This window comes from Ursus americanus, chromosome 18, assembly GCF_024610735.1.
Source record: "Ursus americanus isolate L20-20 chromosome 18, mUrsAme1.1.p, whole genome shotgun sequence".
Taxonomy (NCBI): Eukaryota; Metazoa; Chordata; class Mammalia; order Carnivora; family Ursidae; genus Ursus; species Ursus americanus.
This window is the reverse complement of record NC_142144.1, coordinates 538,788-553,888: the sequence shown is the minus strand read 5'-3', so window position 1 is coordinate 553,888 and position 15,101 is coordinate 538,788. Positions and strand designations below refer to the sequence as shown.

General features: G+C 62.8%; 2 protein-coding genes across 13 annotated transcripts in view; both read right to left on the bottom strand.

The window, feature by feature from the left end:
* Window positions 1–4,330: 4,330 nt before the first annotated feature.
* Window positions 4,331–14,167, bottom strand: NSMF (NMDA receptor synaptonuclear signaling and neuronal migration factor). Of its 6 annotated transcripts, none has more exons than XM_045803694.2 (15): window positions 13,386–14,167; window positions 12,857–12,918; window positions 11,663–12,169; window positions 10,448–10,523; window positions 9,194–9,286; window positions 8,250–8,302; window positions 7,561–7,650; window positions 7,003–7,127; window positions 6,713–6,796; window positions 6,593–6,626; window positions 6,411–6,481; window positions 6,172–6,251; window positions 5,898–6,000; window positions 5,603–5,678; window positions 4,331–5,517 (listed from the first exon to the last, which is right to left on the bottom strand). In XM_045803694.2, exons 1-15 carry the CDS (start codon window positions 13,454–13,456, stop codon window positions 5,420–5,422), a joined length of 1,623 nt encoding a protein of 540 aa, XP_045659650.1. In that variant the 5' UTR covers window positions 13,457–14,167; the 3' UTR covers window positions 4,331–5,419. The 6 variants fall into 6 exon arrangements, with proteins under 6 accessions (XP_045659650.1, XP_045659651.1, XP_045659652.1 ...); XM_045803695.2 differs by having other exon boundaries at window positions 9,194–9,262; XM_045803696.2 differs by lacking the exon at window positions 7,561–7,650.
* A 136-nt stretch (window positions 14,168–14,303) lies between these two features.
* PNPLA7 (patatin like domain 7, lysophospholipase) overlaps window positions 14,304–15,101 on the bottom strand; it is a 68,489-nt gene continuing 67,691 nt past the window's right edge. For 6 of the 7 annotated variants that reach the window (XM_087869141.1, XM_087869142.1, XM_087869139.1 and 3 more), the window contains 2 exons: window positions 14,898–15,001; window positions 14,304–14,729 (listed from right to left, as the gene is read on the bottom strand). In XM_087869141.1, coding sequence (XP_087725267.1) covers window positions 14,607–14,729; window positions 14,898–15,001 — 227 coding nt within the window. In that variant the 3' untranslated portion in view covers window positions 14,304–14,606. The remainder of the gene's footprint in view (window positions 14,730–14,897; window positions 15,002–15,101) is intronic. The other variant, XM_087869143.1, reaches the window with a different exon arrangement.

Below are 15,101 nucleotides of genomic sequence, written 5' to 3'. Positions count from 1 at the left end.
TGTTAGATTTATACCTAAGAATTTCATTTTTGTGGGAGCTATTATAAATTGTATTATTTTTAAATCCTATGTTCAATTGTTCATTAATAGTAAACAGAAATACAGTTGGTTTTCGTGTGTTGACTTTGCACCCTAATGCTCACTTATTAGTTCTAGGAATGTGTGCGTGGGCTCCCTGGAATTCTGACAGGCGGTCACGTTGTCTGTAAACGGGAATAGCTTCATTTCCACCTCTCCAATATGCATGAGTTTTATTTCCCTTCTATTGCGCTGGCTAGGACTTCCAGTTGTGTGTCGGGTGGGCGTGGGGAGGGTAAACATCTTCGCCTTGGTCCCAGCCTTGCGGAAAAGCATCCGTTCGCCACTGAGCATGGTGTTAGCTGCAGGTGTGACCTCCATGTTAGGTGGACGCCCTTCTTCAGGTTGAGGAAGTTCCTTCCAGTTTGCTGGAGAAGCTTTCTTCACAAACGAACGTATTTCGTCAAGTGCTTTTTCCTCACCCATTAATATGTTCGTGTGATTTTTCTTCCTTAAACTCTCAATGTTGTGCGTTACGTTGGTTGTTTCTCTTGAATACTGAACCAGCCTTACAGTCTCAGGAAAGACCCGAGTCGATCGTGGTGTATTCTTTTCTTTATCTGTTACTGGATTTTATTCGTTAACACAGGCCTCCTTATTTATGGACTTTGTGTTTGCAATTTTGCCTACTAACCAAATTCTTCTGTAATCCCCAAATCAATGCTTGCATGGTCATTTACGGACGAGTGCAGGGCAGCCGACCACATGAGCGCCAGGCTGCATTTTCTCAGCTGAGTGGGAACAAGGCAGCATCTGTCTTCTTGTCCCAGCCCGTACTGGAAAGTGTCCTTTTCACGGCCTGTGTAGTGCTGTGTTTTTGCACTTTTGTGCTTTGTCTTGGTGATTTCTGTTTGGAACGGCCCTGAGGGTCGTGCTTGAGTGTGCCCGGTCCTGCTAGCGCCGGAGGCCTTCTCCCAGCTGGCCGGTCTTTCCGTGGTTCTCCAGGTGTCACCAGTTCTGCCTGGAATATTTCGAAAGCAATTCTGTGAGACTGGGGTCTTGCCTCCATCCTGTGGAGAACGCTGGGGTTTTGGCTGCAGCCTCGGTGGCTCTAGTCCCAGGTCATTCCCTTCCCTTCACATTTTCTGTTTGGCTTTGCTGTGGCTCCAGTCTGGGAGTGGCCTGGTCTGCTGCCCAGAGCATGGGTTAGCGTCGGTTCCACATGGGCCTGGGAGCAGGGCTAGGGGTCCATAAATAACTTTGCAGGTGGTTCCCGGTACTTTCTATATCCCCGCCTCCCGGCCTCCTTCTGGGTCCCTCTTCCATATCCAGCCTGTGTGGCTGCCTTCCTTGAGCCTTCAGACAGACCCTGGCCCTGTTCAGCGGACAGCTGCAGGGGGTGGGACCAGTAGGGGCAACTCCCACAGTGGCTTTGACAACACCCTCCCCACCCAGTGGATCCCGGCTTCCAGAGACTACGCCATGGGAATGGCAAGTGGAAACCTCTCTCCTTAGCGTGCACAGACAGTGAAAGGAGCTGTCGGCACAACGCGTCCCTTCTGGAAGCAGGAGGCGAGTGCTAGTGCCAAGTGTGAGTTTCATTCTAAGAGTGAGGGAGCACTGGAAGGTTCTAGATGAGACAGACGTATCCCTGTGGTGCTGGGCAGAGCAGCAGCTCAAGGGGCTGTATGCGGAGGCTGGTTCGGAGGCCTGTCCCAGGGCTGGAGGAGGACACCCGTGGGGAGACGTGGAAGGTGGCTTCCTGGCCCATTCTGCCGCTTGTGGGTACAGCTTCACGTCCTCTCCCCTCCGCCCCCAGCAACACTTACTGCTGGGAGTGGGGGGCCACACCTTCCTTCACAGCCCATAATTACATATGCGAATTCATCCCCAGGTAGACGGGTCGTTTTCCTCCACTTTACAGGATGGGAGTCACACCTCGGTGCGACGAGACACTCCCCCAGCCTGCTGGGGCATCATGCCAGGGCACACATCTGGGGCCAAGGAGTGCCCACAGCAGGCGAGTGAGGCACAGAGAGGGCAGCGTGGGGAGATGGGCAGGTGGGGACCCCCTGTGCCCAGGCTGTTTGGAGAGACAGCATGGCTCAGGCCTGGCCTTCTGGGTAATTATGAGTGTTACATGTCACAGTGGGTGGGCCGGACACCTCCCATCGCTGCTCACCTACCTACCCACTTTAAACAGACACCTGACCATGCTGCCCCCTTAACAATGAGCTGTTGAACCATCTGCTCCTTCTGGGGTCACCGACCTCGTGATCTGGCCTTGCACCAATTAATGGCATGAACAAGGGCAATGGACATCGGCCCCAGAGAGAGGGAGGGTGGGAGGGGGTGCTGCTCAACAGACATGCCAGTTTATCAGGTGTGTATAGATACACACACACATACATATATATACAATTTTAAGATTTATTTATTTAATTGAGAGTGGGTGCGAGTTGGGGGAGGGGCAGAGGGAGAGAACCTCAAACTCCCCACTGAGCGTGGAGCCCCATGCAGGGCTCTATCTGGATCATGACCTGAACCGAAATCGAGAGTCGGACGCTCAACTGACTGAGCCACCCAGCCGCCCCATATCAGTCAGACTTTAAGAGCTGTGGCCAGATTACCCTCCTGAAAGGCTGCAGCAATTCCCATGGCCCTTCCCCCACACATCCGCCCGCATGGGGCGCTAATGCCCTAATACTTGTGCAAACCAACTGGCAAGAAGTAATACCTCATCCTTTTTGTTGGCTTTCACTGGGTCCCTAATGGGCTAAGAAGACTCCGTGCGCTTATTAGCCCCTAGACCTCCTTTCCCGTGTTATCTCTTGAGATCTTGACTCATTTCCCCCATCGACTACTGTCCGCTTCTTAATATACAAGAACTTCTTACGTGTCAAGGACCTTCCGCTTCTATCAACACTTCCAGCTGCTGGGGCAGGTGGGTGGGTCAGTGCTGCACTGGCCCCGGCCAGCCTCGGCCCCCACGTCTGCCACCACCTTCCCTGCTTGTACTTCCCCAAAATGCTTGTCCACGTGGTACTGGGCTTGTTCCTGGGTGGTGGTCCTCCCACACTTGACATCTGTTCCTCCACAGGCTTCTCCTCCTCGGTGGTTATGAACCTGGGGCCTCCCGCTGGCAGACCTCCCAGCCCTTGTCCAGCACAGCTGTCCCTAAGGACCATGTGGGGCGGACAGCCCTGCTGAAGCAGCCTCAGACCTGCAGCTCCAGGGCCCACTAGAAGCCAGGCGAGGGGAAGGAGCATGTGACAGTTTCCAGGGTTGCAGACAACACAGCAAGTGTGCCTTCTAAGCGCACGGCGTGCCGGTCGGCGGGTCATCCTGGGGAGAGCTCGCTCATGGCCTGCATGTGTAAGACAGCAGCCCACAGGCAGAAACCCTGGCAGCAGCACGCACACTGCAGGTGCGCGGAGCAGGGGAGCTGCGTCGTGGCTCAGGCACCGAGAGTGCTAAAAACTCCGGGACACGACTTCGTATGTGAGAGCATGTGGACGGGCATCTGATCTGTGTACCTACAAGCTTATCTTTCCCATCCATTCCGCACCTTTGCCGCCTGCCCCAGACGCCCTGGAAGCATCTGGAGGCTGGAGGGCTGTGTGCCCCTGGAGCTGGCATGCCCACCCCCAGAAAGGGCTGCTTGCCGCCAGATTCCCAGCACCCAAGGCCTCAAGGCTCCTAGACTCTACCCATGTTGTCCGCTGGTGGCCCCCGGTCCTGCCCAGTCCGCGGTGACCTTGCATGTGCACAGCCGGACCTGTTGCTCCATCCCTGGACCACTAGAGACCAGGAGCCACCCAGGTAGCCAGGCCTAGCTATGCCCAGCAGCAGCTTTGCCATGGAGGGAGCAGCAGCACTGGGCACGTCTGGAACAGGGTGGCCAGCTGGTCCCATGGTCACTTCCTGGCATCCTGCAGGAGCCATCCTGCTGACCAGATGTGGAGAGCGGCCTGAGGGGTGGGTGGCCCTCTGCTTGGTGCCTGGGGGTATGGGCAGAGTCAGCAGTGGGTAGGAGTGCCTCTGCTTTAACCTCCGACCCTCCTCGACACTTTTCCCGGGAGCACGCCCCTCTGCTCCCCTGCAGCTGTCTCAAGAATCTGCTTTTCTCCATCCCCACTGCTGCCAGACCCTCTCATGGAGAGTGCCCTTGGCAGGGGAGGTCTAGAGGCCCCCCAAGTCCTCTCCGTCCAGGTAGAGGTGGACAGGGAGCAACCTTGGACCAGGAGGCCCAGAAGTTTCTGGGCCCAGGGAGGTAGTGGACGGTGCTGAGAGAGGAGAGCCAGGCGGTGGCCTCAGCGGAGGGTCAGGTTTAATGGTCACTCTAAGGGATATCGTACATCATTCAGAGCCCAGCACATGCCCCTGCCCCTCCCTTAGCTGAGGGCACAGCCAGGTGTCCTCACACCCAGGCTCTGCAAAGGGGGGCCTGCCCCCGAGCCCCAGCTATATACAAGAGCCGGCCCCACTGGGCCCCAGCAAGGCCACACGCCCAGAGTCCACCGTTGCTCAGTGCTGCTGCGGGGTCCAGGCACCCACTGCCGTGTGCGGCAGGGTTCCCACCCACCGGGGCCCAGCCCCGGCCTGCCCCTGCTGAACCCTTTGCACTGGGAGTGGGCTCCAGACCAAGGCTGGCAAAAGCTGAACGGCACCACAGCATCAGGGGGCCCGGCGGGTGCTGGAGGACGGGGAGCAGGCAGGGCCCAGCTCAACCCAGAGCCTCCTCTGAGAGAAGGGAAGGCGTGCCCCCTCCACTGCTGCCCGGGGCACCCCTGCTGGGCCGGTGCGGCTGAGGTCAGAGAAAGCAGGGGTGGCGAGAGGGTACAAGCGCAGACCATCAGGGACTCGGCCAGGGCCAGAGCCAGGCCGGACAGCCGGGCAACACTGCCTCACAGACGGGCCGCCCCGGTGCTGGTGATCAAATACGGCAGGGCTGGGGGCTGGGGGCACAGAAGGTCCTGGACACACACTGGGCTGGGCTGTCTACACCCTAACTGGTGACATAGCACTTAACTATTCAACTGGTAATGCTGCTTCCCTTTGAATTGTTTCCGGGGTGTGAAAATTGCACTTATTTCTATGAACCCGCAGAGAGGAGCTACCCCAGTGCTGCAGCCTCTGGGCGGGGCCTAGGCCCCATCAGCGCCTGGCCACCGAGCAACCCCTGGCCACACGGGGCAAGGCTCGTCCCGGGCCGCAGGGGCTATGACCTCAGTGGCCTGTGGTGCGGTGAGGACCAGACCCCCAGGAGAGAACCTGAGCGACATCTGAGGGTGCCCTGAAGCGGCCAAGAAGACTGGGACCCACGCGGTCCTGGGCCGCACACAAGTGGCCCAGCCCCAGCCACTGGTCCGAGGAAGCAGCCGGGTGGTGGCCCTGGCCCTCAGAGAACATCCTCAAAGTCCAGCAGCTTCGAGTGCTGGCGGCTTTTCCACAGGCGGTACAGCCGGAAGTCAAAGTAGGTCTCAATCATCTGCTTCCCTGGAGCACAAGAAGAAAGGCCAGGGCTCGGGCCTTACTCCCTGGACCCCACCCCTCAGGCTGGGAACCGGCCCGGCAAGCTCACCTTGGGCGGACAGCTCCAGCGGGGACTCAAAGGTGACCCTGTAAGGGGTCATGAGGGTCCTGAGGTTCTGGAACAGCTGAAAGGGCAAGGCGGAGCCGTGAGTTCAGGGCAGGGAAGGGAGGGGGTGGGCGAATGGTGTTTGGGGGGAGCAGGAACCCCCCACCATGGACCGGGCTCAAGGACGAGGGGCTTCTGGGGGCTGAAGGAAAACAGAAGGAGAAATGAGAGGTCGTCAACTCTTTTAGTGGGTCTGGGGTCTCCAAAAGCCTGGGGCAGGGTTTGGGGGTCCCTGTACCTTCTCCCCGTTGGGGTTCCCCAGAATGTAGCAGCCCATGATGTGGATGACGTTCGGCTCTGGGTTCACTTTGCTCATCAGGCGACTCAAGCGCTTCCAGAAGCTGGCGGGGGAGAGCTGGGTCACAGGCGGCCTCCGGCCCAGGCCCGCACGCGTGAGGAGGGCAGGCCGCCGCCCGGGACCTGGCTCCAGGGACAGGAGCGTCATGCGGAGGGGCTGTGGGGACGGGGCGTGCAGACGGATGCTGCCTCCACGGGCCGCCCTGCCCACTCACTGGATCATGTCCTCTTCCTTCTCCACTTTGGCAAAGGTGGCCACTTTGTTCTTGAGCAGGTAAAGGTGTCCTGGGCCGCCCTGTCGGAGACTCTAGTTGGCCACGTGGGGCGCGAACAGAGCACCCATGCACTGCCCCCGTCCCGCAGACACGTGCTCGTTCACATGTGCGCACAGAGGCTGCACATTCCCGATCGAAGCCCCCCACTCCACCCCCAGCAGGAAGGGGCTGAGCCCTACCTGGCAGAAAATCAGCATCTTCCAGATCTTGGCCCCCTTGTGGTAGATATTCAGCTTTTTCTCTATTTCCTCTAGGGAGGGAGGAGTGTGAGCACTGACCCCAGTGCCCCCAAGCCCGCCACGGCCTGTAGGTAAACCCCCACACCCTGGATCAGAAGACAGTGGGGTCGGAGGGCACATACCCAGAATGTCCTCAAAAGTTGCATGCTCGTGGTCCTGAAACAGACACAGGCCAGGCTCCAGTCAGAGCCCGCTCAGGCCGCAGCCCCACCCGGCACCTGGGGCTGGGGAGAGGCACTCACGTAGAGGATGGGGATGATGGAAGGGTCGTCCCTGCGGATGATGGTCGGGATGTACTCAGCTTTGGGCACCTTGGAGGAGATGAGCTGCAGACGGCACGGGGAGCTGCTCAGGGTCCCGCCGCCTCGGAGCCAGTGGGCAGTGGGAGGCCCCATGAGGCTGCCCCCCACTGCTGGGCAGCCTGTGATGGCTGCATCATTTCCAGGTAGAGCCAGCTGGGCTCCTGGAGGAAAAAGCCCCCCTCCCCCCCACCAACCCAGGGCACGTGTAGCAGAAAGACACCCAACCTCACCATGACCTTGGGGGGCACAAAGCCCGCGGTGTCACAGGCCACTGCCTCCAGGCCCTTCTCCGTCTCCCAGTCCAGATCCTCGAAGGCCTCACCCAGGGTGCAGTGCGAGCTCTGCAGGTCACTACCTGAGGGGCAGGCTGGGTCACCCCTGGCAGCACCTCCAGGCCCAGCTGTAACCCGCAGACACGAGCGGCACACAGAACCCACGATAAAGACTCCCGGAGGGTCCTCCAGGCCAGCGAGAAACCCGGGGTGGGTGACAGAGACCAACGGAGGCCACCGGCACTGGGGACCCCGCACAACGCCAGGGGAGCCCGGAGCAGCGCAGAGCAGCCCCCGGCCCCTCAGGCCTCCGGGAGCTGCTGCAGCGCACAGCCCGCTGCCCACGAGGTAGGAGGTGCCAGGCGCCCCCACCTCACGGATGGGTAAACGGAGGCTCAGAGAGCGGAAGCGCAGAAGCCTAGCTGCCCGGGCAGGAGTCCCGCCCTGCGGAGCGCGGAGCGGGGAGCCTAGGGGAACCTCTCGCGGCAGGTGGGCCGGCCTGCGCCGGGCACCTACTGTCTCGGGAGTCGTGGGAAGTGTCGGCTTTCATGGGGGTGGGGTCGCTCCAGGACCGGCTGAAGCTCCGCTCGCGCCGCTCGGCGAACGCTGCAGTGAGAGCAGAGCAAGCGGCGTCAGCGGCCGGGAGCGGGGCGGGAGGGGCTGAGCCTGAGCGGGCTCTGGGCCGCGGAGACCCCGGCGGGGCTGGCTCCGGGCCGCCACCTGGGAAAGCCAGAGTTAGGGTCCGTGCCCCCGTGGCTGGGAGGTCAGCGGACGCCAGTCCGGGGGGCCGTGGGCCGAGTCTGGCGTGCTGGGGCAGGGACTGGGCACCCGATCAGGTAGGTGCATCAGGGCTGGGCCAGCAGGAGCCGCGGAATAAGAGTCGGGGTCTGAGGTCTGGGGCCAGAGGCCGGGCCTGTGCGGAGGGGCTGGGGGCGGGGCCGGGCCTGTGGGGCAGGAGTTGGGGGCGGAGCCTGGGGCGGGGTTGTGCGGCAGGAGTTGGGGGTGGGGCCAGGAGCCCAGGGCGGAGCCTGAAGCAGGGGTTCCGTTGGGATTGGGCTAGGGATGGGGCCCGAGTCCAGGGTTTCCCGGTGGCGCGAGGGAGGGGTTTGGGAACGGGTCTTTCCGGCGCAGCGAGCAACCCGCAAAGCCCCAGCCGGCCAAGAGCAGCGCCGCCCACCTGCCCACCCTCCTGCCCTGGGTCTTACTCTGGGCCTTCACCCTCCGGCTGCCGACCATGCGCAGGTGTTTGCGGAAGTTCCTGGGGAAGAAACATGGGGGGCTGGTGAGGATGGCCAGAGTGGGCGGGTGGCAGACTGGTCCCCCACGCTCCCTGCTCGGCACCTGCCCCACAGCCGGACATGACATTGCCTTCGCTTCTGTAGGAAAGAAATGCCTTGCGCCCCCACGCTCTCCCACTCGCCCATTCAGAAGCAAATCCCACCCAGTCCCTCTCATGCTGACACCCTTCCTGGGCTCCCCTTTGCTGCCAGGACAAAGGCACAATGATCAAGCCTTCTCTTGCCGTTTCCCCCATCGCAGGACCACTCCCTTGGTGACCCCCCTGCCTCAGGCACCCACCTCCACTGCCCACCCCTCCATTCCCTCTCTGGGCCCAGGCACACTCTGAACCCCACCAGCCTCCCTCTCCAAGTGGTCAAGGGCTCCTGCTTCCTGTGCTCAGCAGTCAGGGCAGCACAACTGTCTGCACCAACCCCAGGTTTGGGGCCTGCAGGCACTCCCTCCCCTGCTCTTATGTCCCTGGGCCAGCTCAGAGATAGGTCTCTTTACCCCCAAATGTGTGCCCTACCAAGGTCCAGTGTCCAAGATGGACAAGGTTTCTGGCCACATCTCTGAGGTGGGGCTTGGGGAGGATAAGCTTTGTTGCTGACCCCATAGCTCTGGGGTTCAAGGGTCAGGGAGAGACATGGGTTGGCTAGCTGGCTGCTTCCATGGTCAACGTACCCCCAAAACAGAGGTCTAAGGGGCCCAGTTTACATGACCTCTCCTGCCTGCTGCGTCCCCAGAGCAGGGCCAGGCCAGTGGTCGCCACCGCCCTTCCCCCATCAGGTCTGCCAGGGCCCACTGGGCCCAGGCCAGACCAGCACAGACAAGAGACGGACCCTGGTGGCGAGTAGCTGGCAGGCCCTACCTCTGGATTACAGACGCGGAATCATTCTCCCGTTTCCGGCGCTTCCTCTCCGCGTAGCCCCTGAACACCCTGGGAAACCACCACGAGTCAGCACTGCCCTTGGCCGCAGGTAGGAGGGACCGAGACGTGGGGACAGAGGCGTGAGCACAGGCCCTGGAGGGGCATCCAGGGCACTGGGCCAGGCAGAAGGGTCCTGGCCTGTCTCACGCTGTCCTCCGCCCGGCTCCTGGCAGGCCCTGCTGTGGCCTTGGTGCTTGCTGGGACGCAGCACTCCCTCACAGTCAAGGCCCAGGTCCCTGGCCTGCCCAAACCTATTTGGGGTGTGAGGGTCCCCCAGGGACAACCACCGTGCTCTTAGGCTCAAGGTCCCACAGGGTACTTACGAGATGCTGGAGGTGCGGCGGGAAGGGGCAGCGTGAGAAAGAAGACATAGTGAGCCATGACCCCCGCAGCCCCCCAAGTTCCCTGTTATTGTCCTTGTCATTGACTCCAGGGGTCCCTCACTCATACTCCAGGCACTAGCAGGGCACTAGCTATACTGTGGGAAGCAGTGGACGAGGAGGTCACTGGCCCATGCTATCAGGTGCTGTGACATGGTCAGGCTGGCACAGACGCCTATTTCTGCTGGGTCTGGGCCTGGCAGCAAAGGTGGCAGCCCCGAGCCAGCCTGAGGGCAGTGGTGGGCTCCCCACAGTAGCGTAAGGGGAGGGAGATTCCTCAGTGTGGGGGACACTGCAGCAAAGGGTGCCTCCCTGAAAGGAACTTCATGTCCAAACACTCAGGTATGTGTCTCAGAGAGAGAAGAGAAGGCCCCCGCAGGGGACTCCTGGGGTGTGATCCCTCGAGGGGCATACAAAATACAAGTAGGCTGCTGTCTAGGACGCTGAGATGAGGCAGTGGCCTAGGAGGACTGCCCCCACTGGCGACTGCATCAGCTGCAGCCCTGAGCCAGGTCCCCAGAAGACCACGAAGGACAGGGGAGGGCTAGGAGAGCAGACAGCAGGGCAGTGGGGAAGGGAGGGGGTGTGGGGGGGCCATGGGAGGCTGGGGGAGGACAGCAGCAAGCCCTGCCTTCCCTGAGACCGATGTCACATCTGGCAGACAAGGTGGGACATGGGCGCTTGGGGTTGCTTGGAAACAGCCACCCAGGTGGGCCCAGCGGCCGGGAGGAGGTCTGGCAGCAGTTCCTAAGCACCAAGAAGAGGCCCCTGGCCCAGGCCCCACGCCATGGGCACTATCAGGTACACGACTCACGCTTGCATAGTTGTGGTTGCTGTCTGGAAGCTGAAGAGGTTTTCCTTGGGGAACCAGGTACGGATGGGGGTGTCATCTGCAAGACAAAAGAAGTGGCCAGGGTGGCTTGGGGGTTCCTAAAGCCTTTACCTCCACCTGCCAGGGAAGGGGATGCTTCTGCCAAAGCCAGTGGAGGAAAAGCAGCAGGGTCCCCTAACCCTCTCCCAGGTGGGTGGATGCTGGCATGGGGCTGTAGGGTAACGTGTCTGCTCAGCGGTTCACGCCAAGACAGCTCAGCAGCCTTGTGACGGTCGGTCTCTGCCCAGCTCTCCCTGGGGCTGCCTACAGTGGAAAAGCATTCCTTTTGAAAACAGCCTGTGTCCAGGGGGCCCAGAGAAACGATTCACTTTGTTTCCCTTTGGAGAGGAGAAACAGGGCAGGGACAATGGCTGCAGCCTCTCCTGGGGGCTCTGGGGCCTTCTCTGTAGCCCGTGTACTCCACTCCCTTGGACCATTCCAGGAGGGTGAGGTAGAGGCCCTCACCCAGCATGGAGACTGTCTTGCGGAGGGCTGCCCCTTCTCAGGACCCCTACAGCTCCTAGACGGAGTGGATGAAAGCTTGCTCAACTTTCTCGCCCTGACCCCCGCCCCAACCCCTTGGCTGTGTCCGTCACAGGAGCACGAGGTCATGGAGCGAACTGCCCACACCCCCCGGCCTGCGCCCTGATGCCCAGGCGGGTTGTAGACTGAGAAGCCCAGGAGGCATCCTGGGATGATGTGGGGGCTCAGCTAGTTTAACTCTGCTTTTCAGGAGGTGACCTCAAAGCCAGGAGGCATGGGGCAGCTCAGTTGTCCCAGAGAGGCCTCTTCTCGACACAGTAATCCTCCAGGGCTCACCAGCCACCGACACAGCACAACAGTCCTGGGGAGGCGCCCAATACCTGGCCAAACCCCAGACAGCTACGTGCTTCCTGAGGTTATTGGGAACTTCATTTGTTGGGACCCAGGGCAGGGACTACTCCCCAGGACTCCCCAAAGGCAGCCCGATCTTCTAATTAAGCCATGTTTTCTGCGTGCTCAATCCTCAAGAATCTCCTAATCCCACTCCTCCAGGAAGCACTCCTTGATTGACTTGGTGCTGCAGGGCACCTGCACACCCTGGACCTGTCCAGGCCTCACAGTGGTTGTTGCCAGCAAACCCCAGCATCAGCACCCTGCCCCCGAGCCTGCCCTCACCAGACACTCGATCGACACTGTACATCCTCTCCAGCTTCTTGCGGCGGCTGGTGGCCTCAGGCAGAGGTGGCTGGTCCAGCCCAAAAGCCCGAGGGGAGGGGCTGGGACCAGGGGCCAGCTGGGCGCATCCGGGACACTCCTTGGAGCCCTGGCGGCTGCCTGCCCAGCTCTGGCAGGGCCTGCTGACGTCCTCACGGCTGCCCCCCGGGCTGGCGCGCAGGGGCTGGCTGTGGTGGTGGGGGTGCCGTTCCCGCTGCCGCCGCCCCTTCACCACAGCCAGCTCGATGGCCTCGGCCTCCTGGCTGGGCAGCAGGGCAGGCTCCCCGGAGATGGTGTACACACGGGGCTGGGGGCCCTCACCGGCTGGCTTCCCACTGACAGCCTCCTCTGAGAGGCTGCCCTCGTAGCGGCCATTGGAGACGAGGGAGAGGCGACGCTTGTTCTGGGGGGCTGGCTGCATCTCGGGGGACCCGTCGTGGCCAGAGTAGGCATCAGCCAGCAGGTGGTCTGGGGGAGAGGCACCAGGTGAACTGCAGCCCTCTGGCCCTGCCCTCCCATTCTCCTGGTGCGGCGAGGGCAAAGAACACCCAGCGAGTGCCTGGCCCTGATGGGTGTGGGGCGGGGGGGGGGGGGGCGGTACTGGAGCTGCCCTCCAGCCCCAGGGACCAAATCCTAAGCCCCTGCTATCGAGAGAAAAGGTGTGTGCGAGCTGCGTAGTCCTCTTAGAGGCTCCCACCCTCCTCCTACCTGGGCCCCAGGCCCTGGGTGTGTGTGCGTGGGGGTGACAGGCTATACTACCTGTGGTTGATGGTGGGGGGTTGACGGGAATAAACAGGCCACCTCCCAGCTTGCCACTGCACCCGTGTGCCCAGTGCCAACTTCTCCCCTCCCCCCCACCAGCTGGCCCCCAGAGACAGCGGTGCCAACCCTGGGGGTGCCAGGAGGCCTGTTGCCATGCCAACGGCCCAGGCTGGGTGGGTGCCATGGTGATGAGTGACTCTGAGCTCCTCCTGGGGCTCTGGGCCAGGGAGGGCAGGGGGCGTGAGGAAGCCAGCCCAGCAGGGCAGCTACTGCTGCCCGCTCACAGCCCACGAGCTGGGCCAGGTCTGGGGCAGGGGACAGCATTCCCACGTCGTGGGGGTGGGGTGGGGCTGCGGACCCACCCTGTTCTGGCACCTCTTCGAATGCCCCTACCTGCACCGTTCCGATTCTCAGGGTGACTCTGGGACAGGTACTCGCCAAATGCTCGGGCTGCTCTGAAGGGTGGACAGCGGGGTGCGCTATCAGTGCACCCAGGCCACTCTGGACTCCCCAGAAGGGAGCCTGGGGTCCCCACCCCCACCCAGGCCTTAGGCACTAGCAAGGGAAGGGTCGGGGTCACTCACGGCAGACCGTGCCATCCCACGCCCAGAAAGCCCAGGCCTGGCAGGTCTCAATTCCAGGGACCCTTGGGTCCCACCGCAACGTGGCCGGGGCCCGGGTCTGCTTTCTCTCCAGCCCCCCCGTCACTCTCTCTCTATGTGTGTGTGTATGGGGGGGGGTCGTGAGGTCGGGCATCTCACCCACAGCTGTCTCCAGGAGGGAAGCAGCGCCGAGGTGGGGGTGGAAGTGGGGGAGGGACACGCAGCGAGATGCCCCGCCACTGGGGAGGGGGCCGGGCGTGGGGGAGACGCCGCAGGGGCCGGGGGCGGGCGCTGAGCCCCGGCCGGCCCGCCGCACTCACCGCACTTTGGCCGCCACCGAGGACATGGCCTCGCTCCTCAGCGCCCTCCTCCGGGAGGCGGCGGCGCCCATGGTCGCGGCGGCGGCGGCGCATCCCCCGGCCTCAGAGCGCGCCCCGCGCCCGCCGCCTCCGCCGGGGTAGCCGCGCCGCGCCGGGGCTCGGGCTCGGGCTCGGGCTCGGGCTCGAGCTCGGGCCCGGGCCCCGCATGGCCGCGCTGGGCCGTCCGCGAGTCCCGCCGCACTGGGAGAGCGCGGCCGGGGCCGGGGGCGGCGGCTCCGCCCACCGCGGCGTCATGGACAGGGCGGGGCCTGGGCTCCGCCCACAGCAACGTCACGCCTGGGGGTGGCCGCCCATGACGTCGGGGCCTGGCAGGGTCGTCCGGAGGGGACTGGGGCGGTGGCTCCGCCCACCGTGCCGGCGTGGGGGAGGGGGGCGCCGAGAAACTGAGGCTGGCGCTCAGTTGACTGCAGGGTCCTAGGCCCTCGGGTCAGGGGTCTCCCTGCCCCTTGGAGACCTGCAGGGGCTGCGGACCCCGAAGACACAGGGCCGGAGTTGTCCCTCCTTTTATCAAAAGGGCTCCCTGGCGCTATTTAATGATCGGAGACAGCGTGGGCGACATACGACCTAGGAGAGCAGCTCGTGTAGGGCGGGGGAAGATGCCTGAGAAACGGGGAGTGGGCTCCTTGGTTCGGGGGCTCCCCAGCGCCATGCGGACCCTGGGGGTCAGTTGTTGCACAGGCGTGCTTGGGGTCCCCACATGGTGACAGGTGATGCCACACCCCGCCGGGACTCAGGGATGCGCCCTCCACCCCCACCCCCCAGCGGACCAGTGATGAGGGCTGGAGCTGCTCCCCGGCTCCCGTTAGGCCCCTCGTGTTGCTCTCTGCCATAGGGGCCTTGGCGAGGGACATGTCCACACACAGTCAGATCTACCTTTATTGACACATCAAGCGGATGCACCAGGGCCTCCAACATCTCTCAGAGGCCTCGGGGAACAGCCCCTGGGACTGCTGTGTGCACGGAGGGCGCCAGGACTGAGCACCCCACCAGAAGCTGCCAGGGCAGAGCGGCCGGGAGGCGCCCAGCGCAGCTTGGGCTCCAGCACAGGAGAAGCTGGACTCAGTGGCGCACGGCGCCTGAGGCCCCAGGCGGTCTTCCCAGTGGGCTGGGGAAGAGCCCCAGGAACCAGGGTCTCTGAGGGAGGCCCACAGCAGATGGTCTCTAGGGTGCTTCTGAGTGGAGACCTCCACCCATCTTGGTCAAAGTGCTAGGGGTAGGAGGAGTCCGGAGGCAGCTCTGGGAAGCCAGACTGGGGTTCCGGTGCCGAAGCGAGGACTCGTCCTCCTGGAAGCAAACAGCACAACGTCACGGTGGGGGTGAGCCTGGAGGGCTGACCCTGGACCAGGTTTCTCTGGCTCTGTGCTGCAGGGCAGCAGGGAGGGAGCAGCGGGCCTGCTTGGAGCCCTCAGACCTGACTCAGCCCAGGGGCACAGGCAGGTGCGGGCAGCTCACCGAGTCCGAGCCCACGTGGGCCGGGGCACTCTGGAAGTCAGCATAGGCATCCTTGGGGCCATCTGGCAGCTCCTCCTCGTACTCGGTCTGGTAGTCAGACTCGTCTGGGCAGAGGGGAGGGCTGTGTTGTTCCCCTCCTGAGGGCAGGGGCCGTGCTAGGGGGTCATCAGGCCCCAGGGCTGCTAGAGGGAGCCTGGCAGCCAG

What these genes read in the sequence shown, in the direction of transcription:
- NSMF (XM_045803694.2), bottom strand. Translation starts at nt 13,456, where the DNA reads ATGGGCGCCGCCGCCTCCCGGAGGAGGGCGCTGAGGAGCGAGGCCATG. An exon ending in TCCGCGTCTGTAATCCAGAG is followed by an intron (nt 8,303 to 9,193) that starts GTAGGGCCTGCC and finishes TTTCTTCCCCAG; the next exon opens with GAACTTCCGCAAACACCTGC. An exon ending in AACTTTTGAGGACATTCTGG is followed by an intron (nt 6,482 to 6,592) that starts GTATGTGCCCTC and finishes CTCCCTCCCTAG; the next exon opens with AGGAAATAGAGAAAAAGCTG.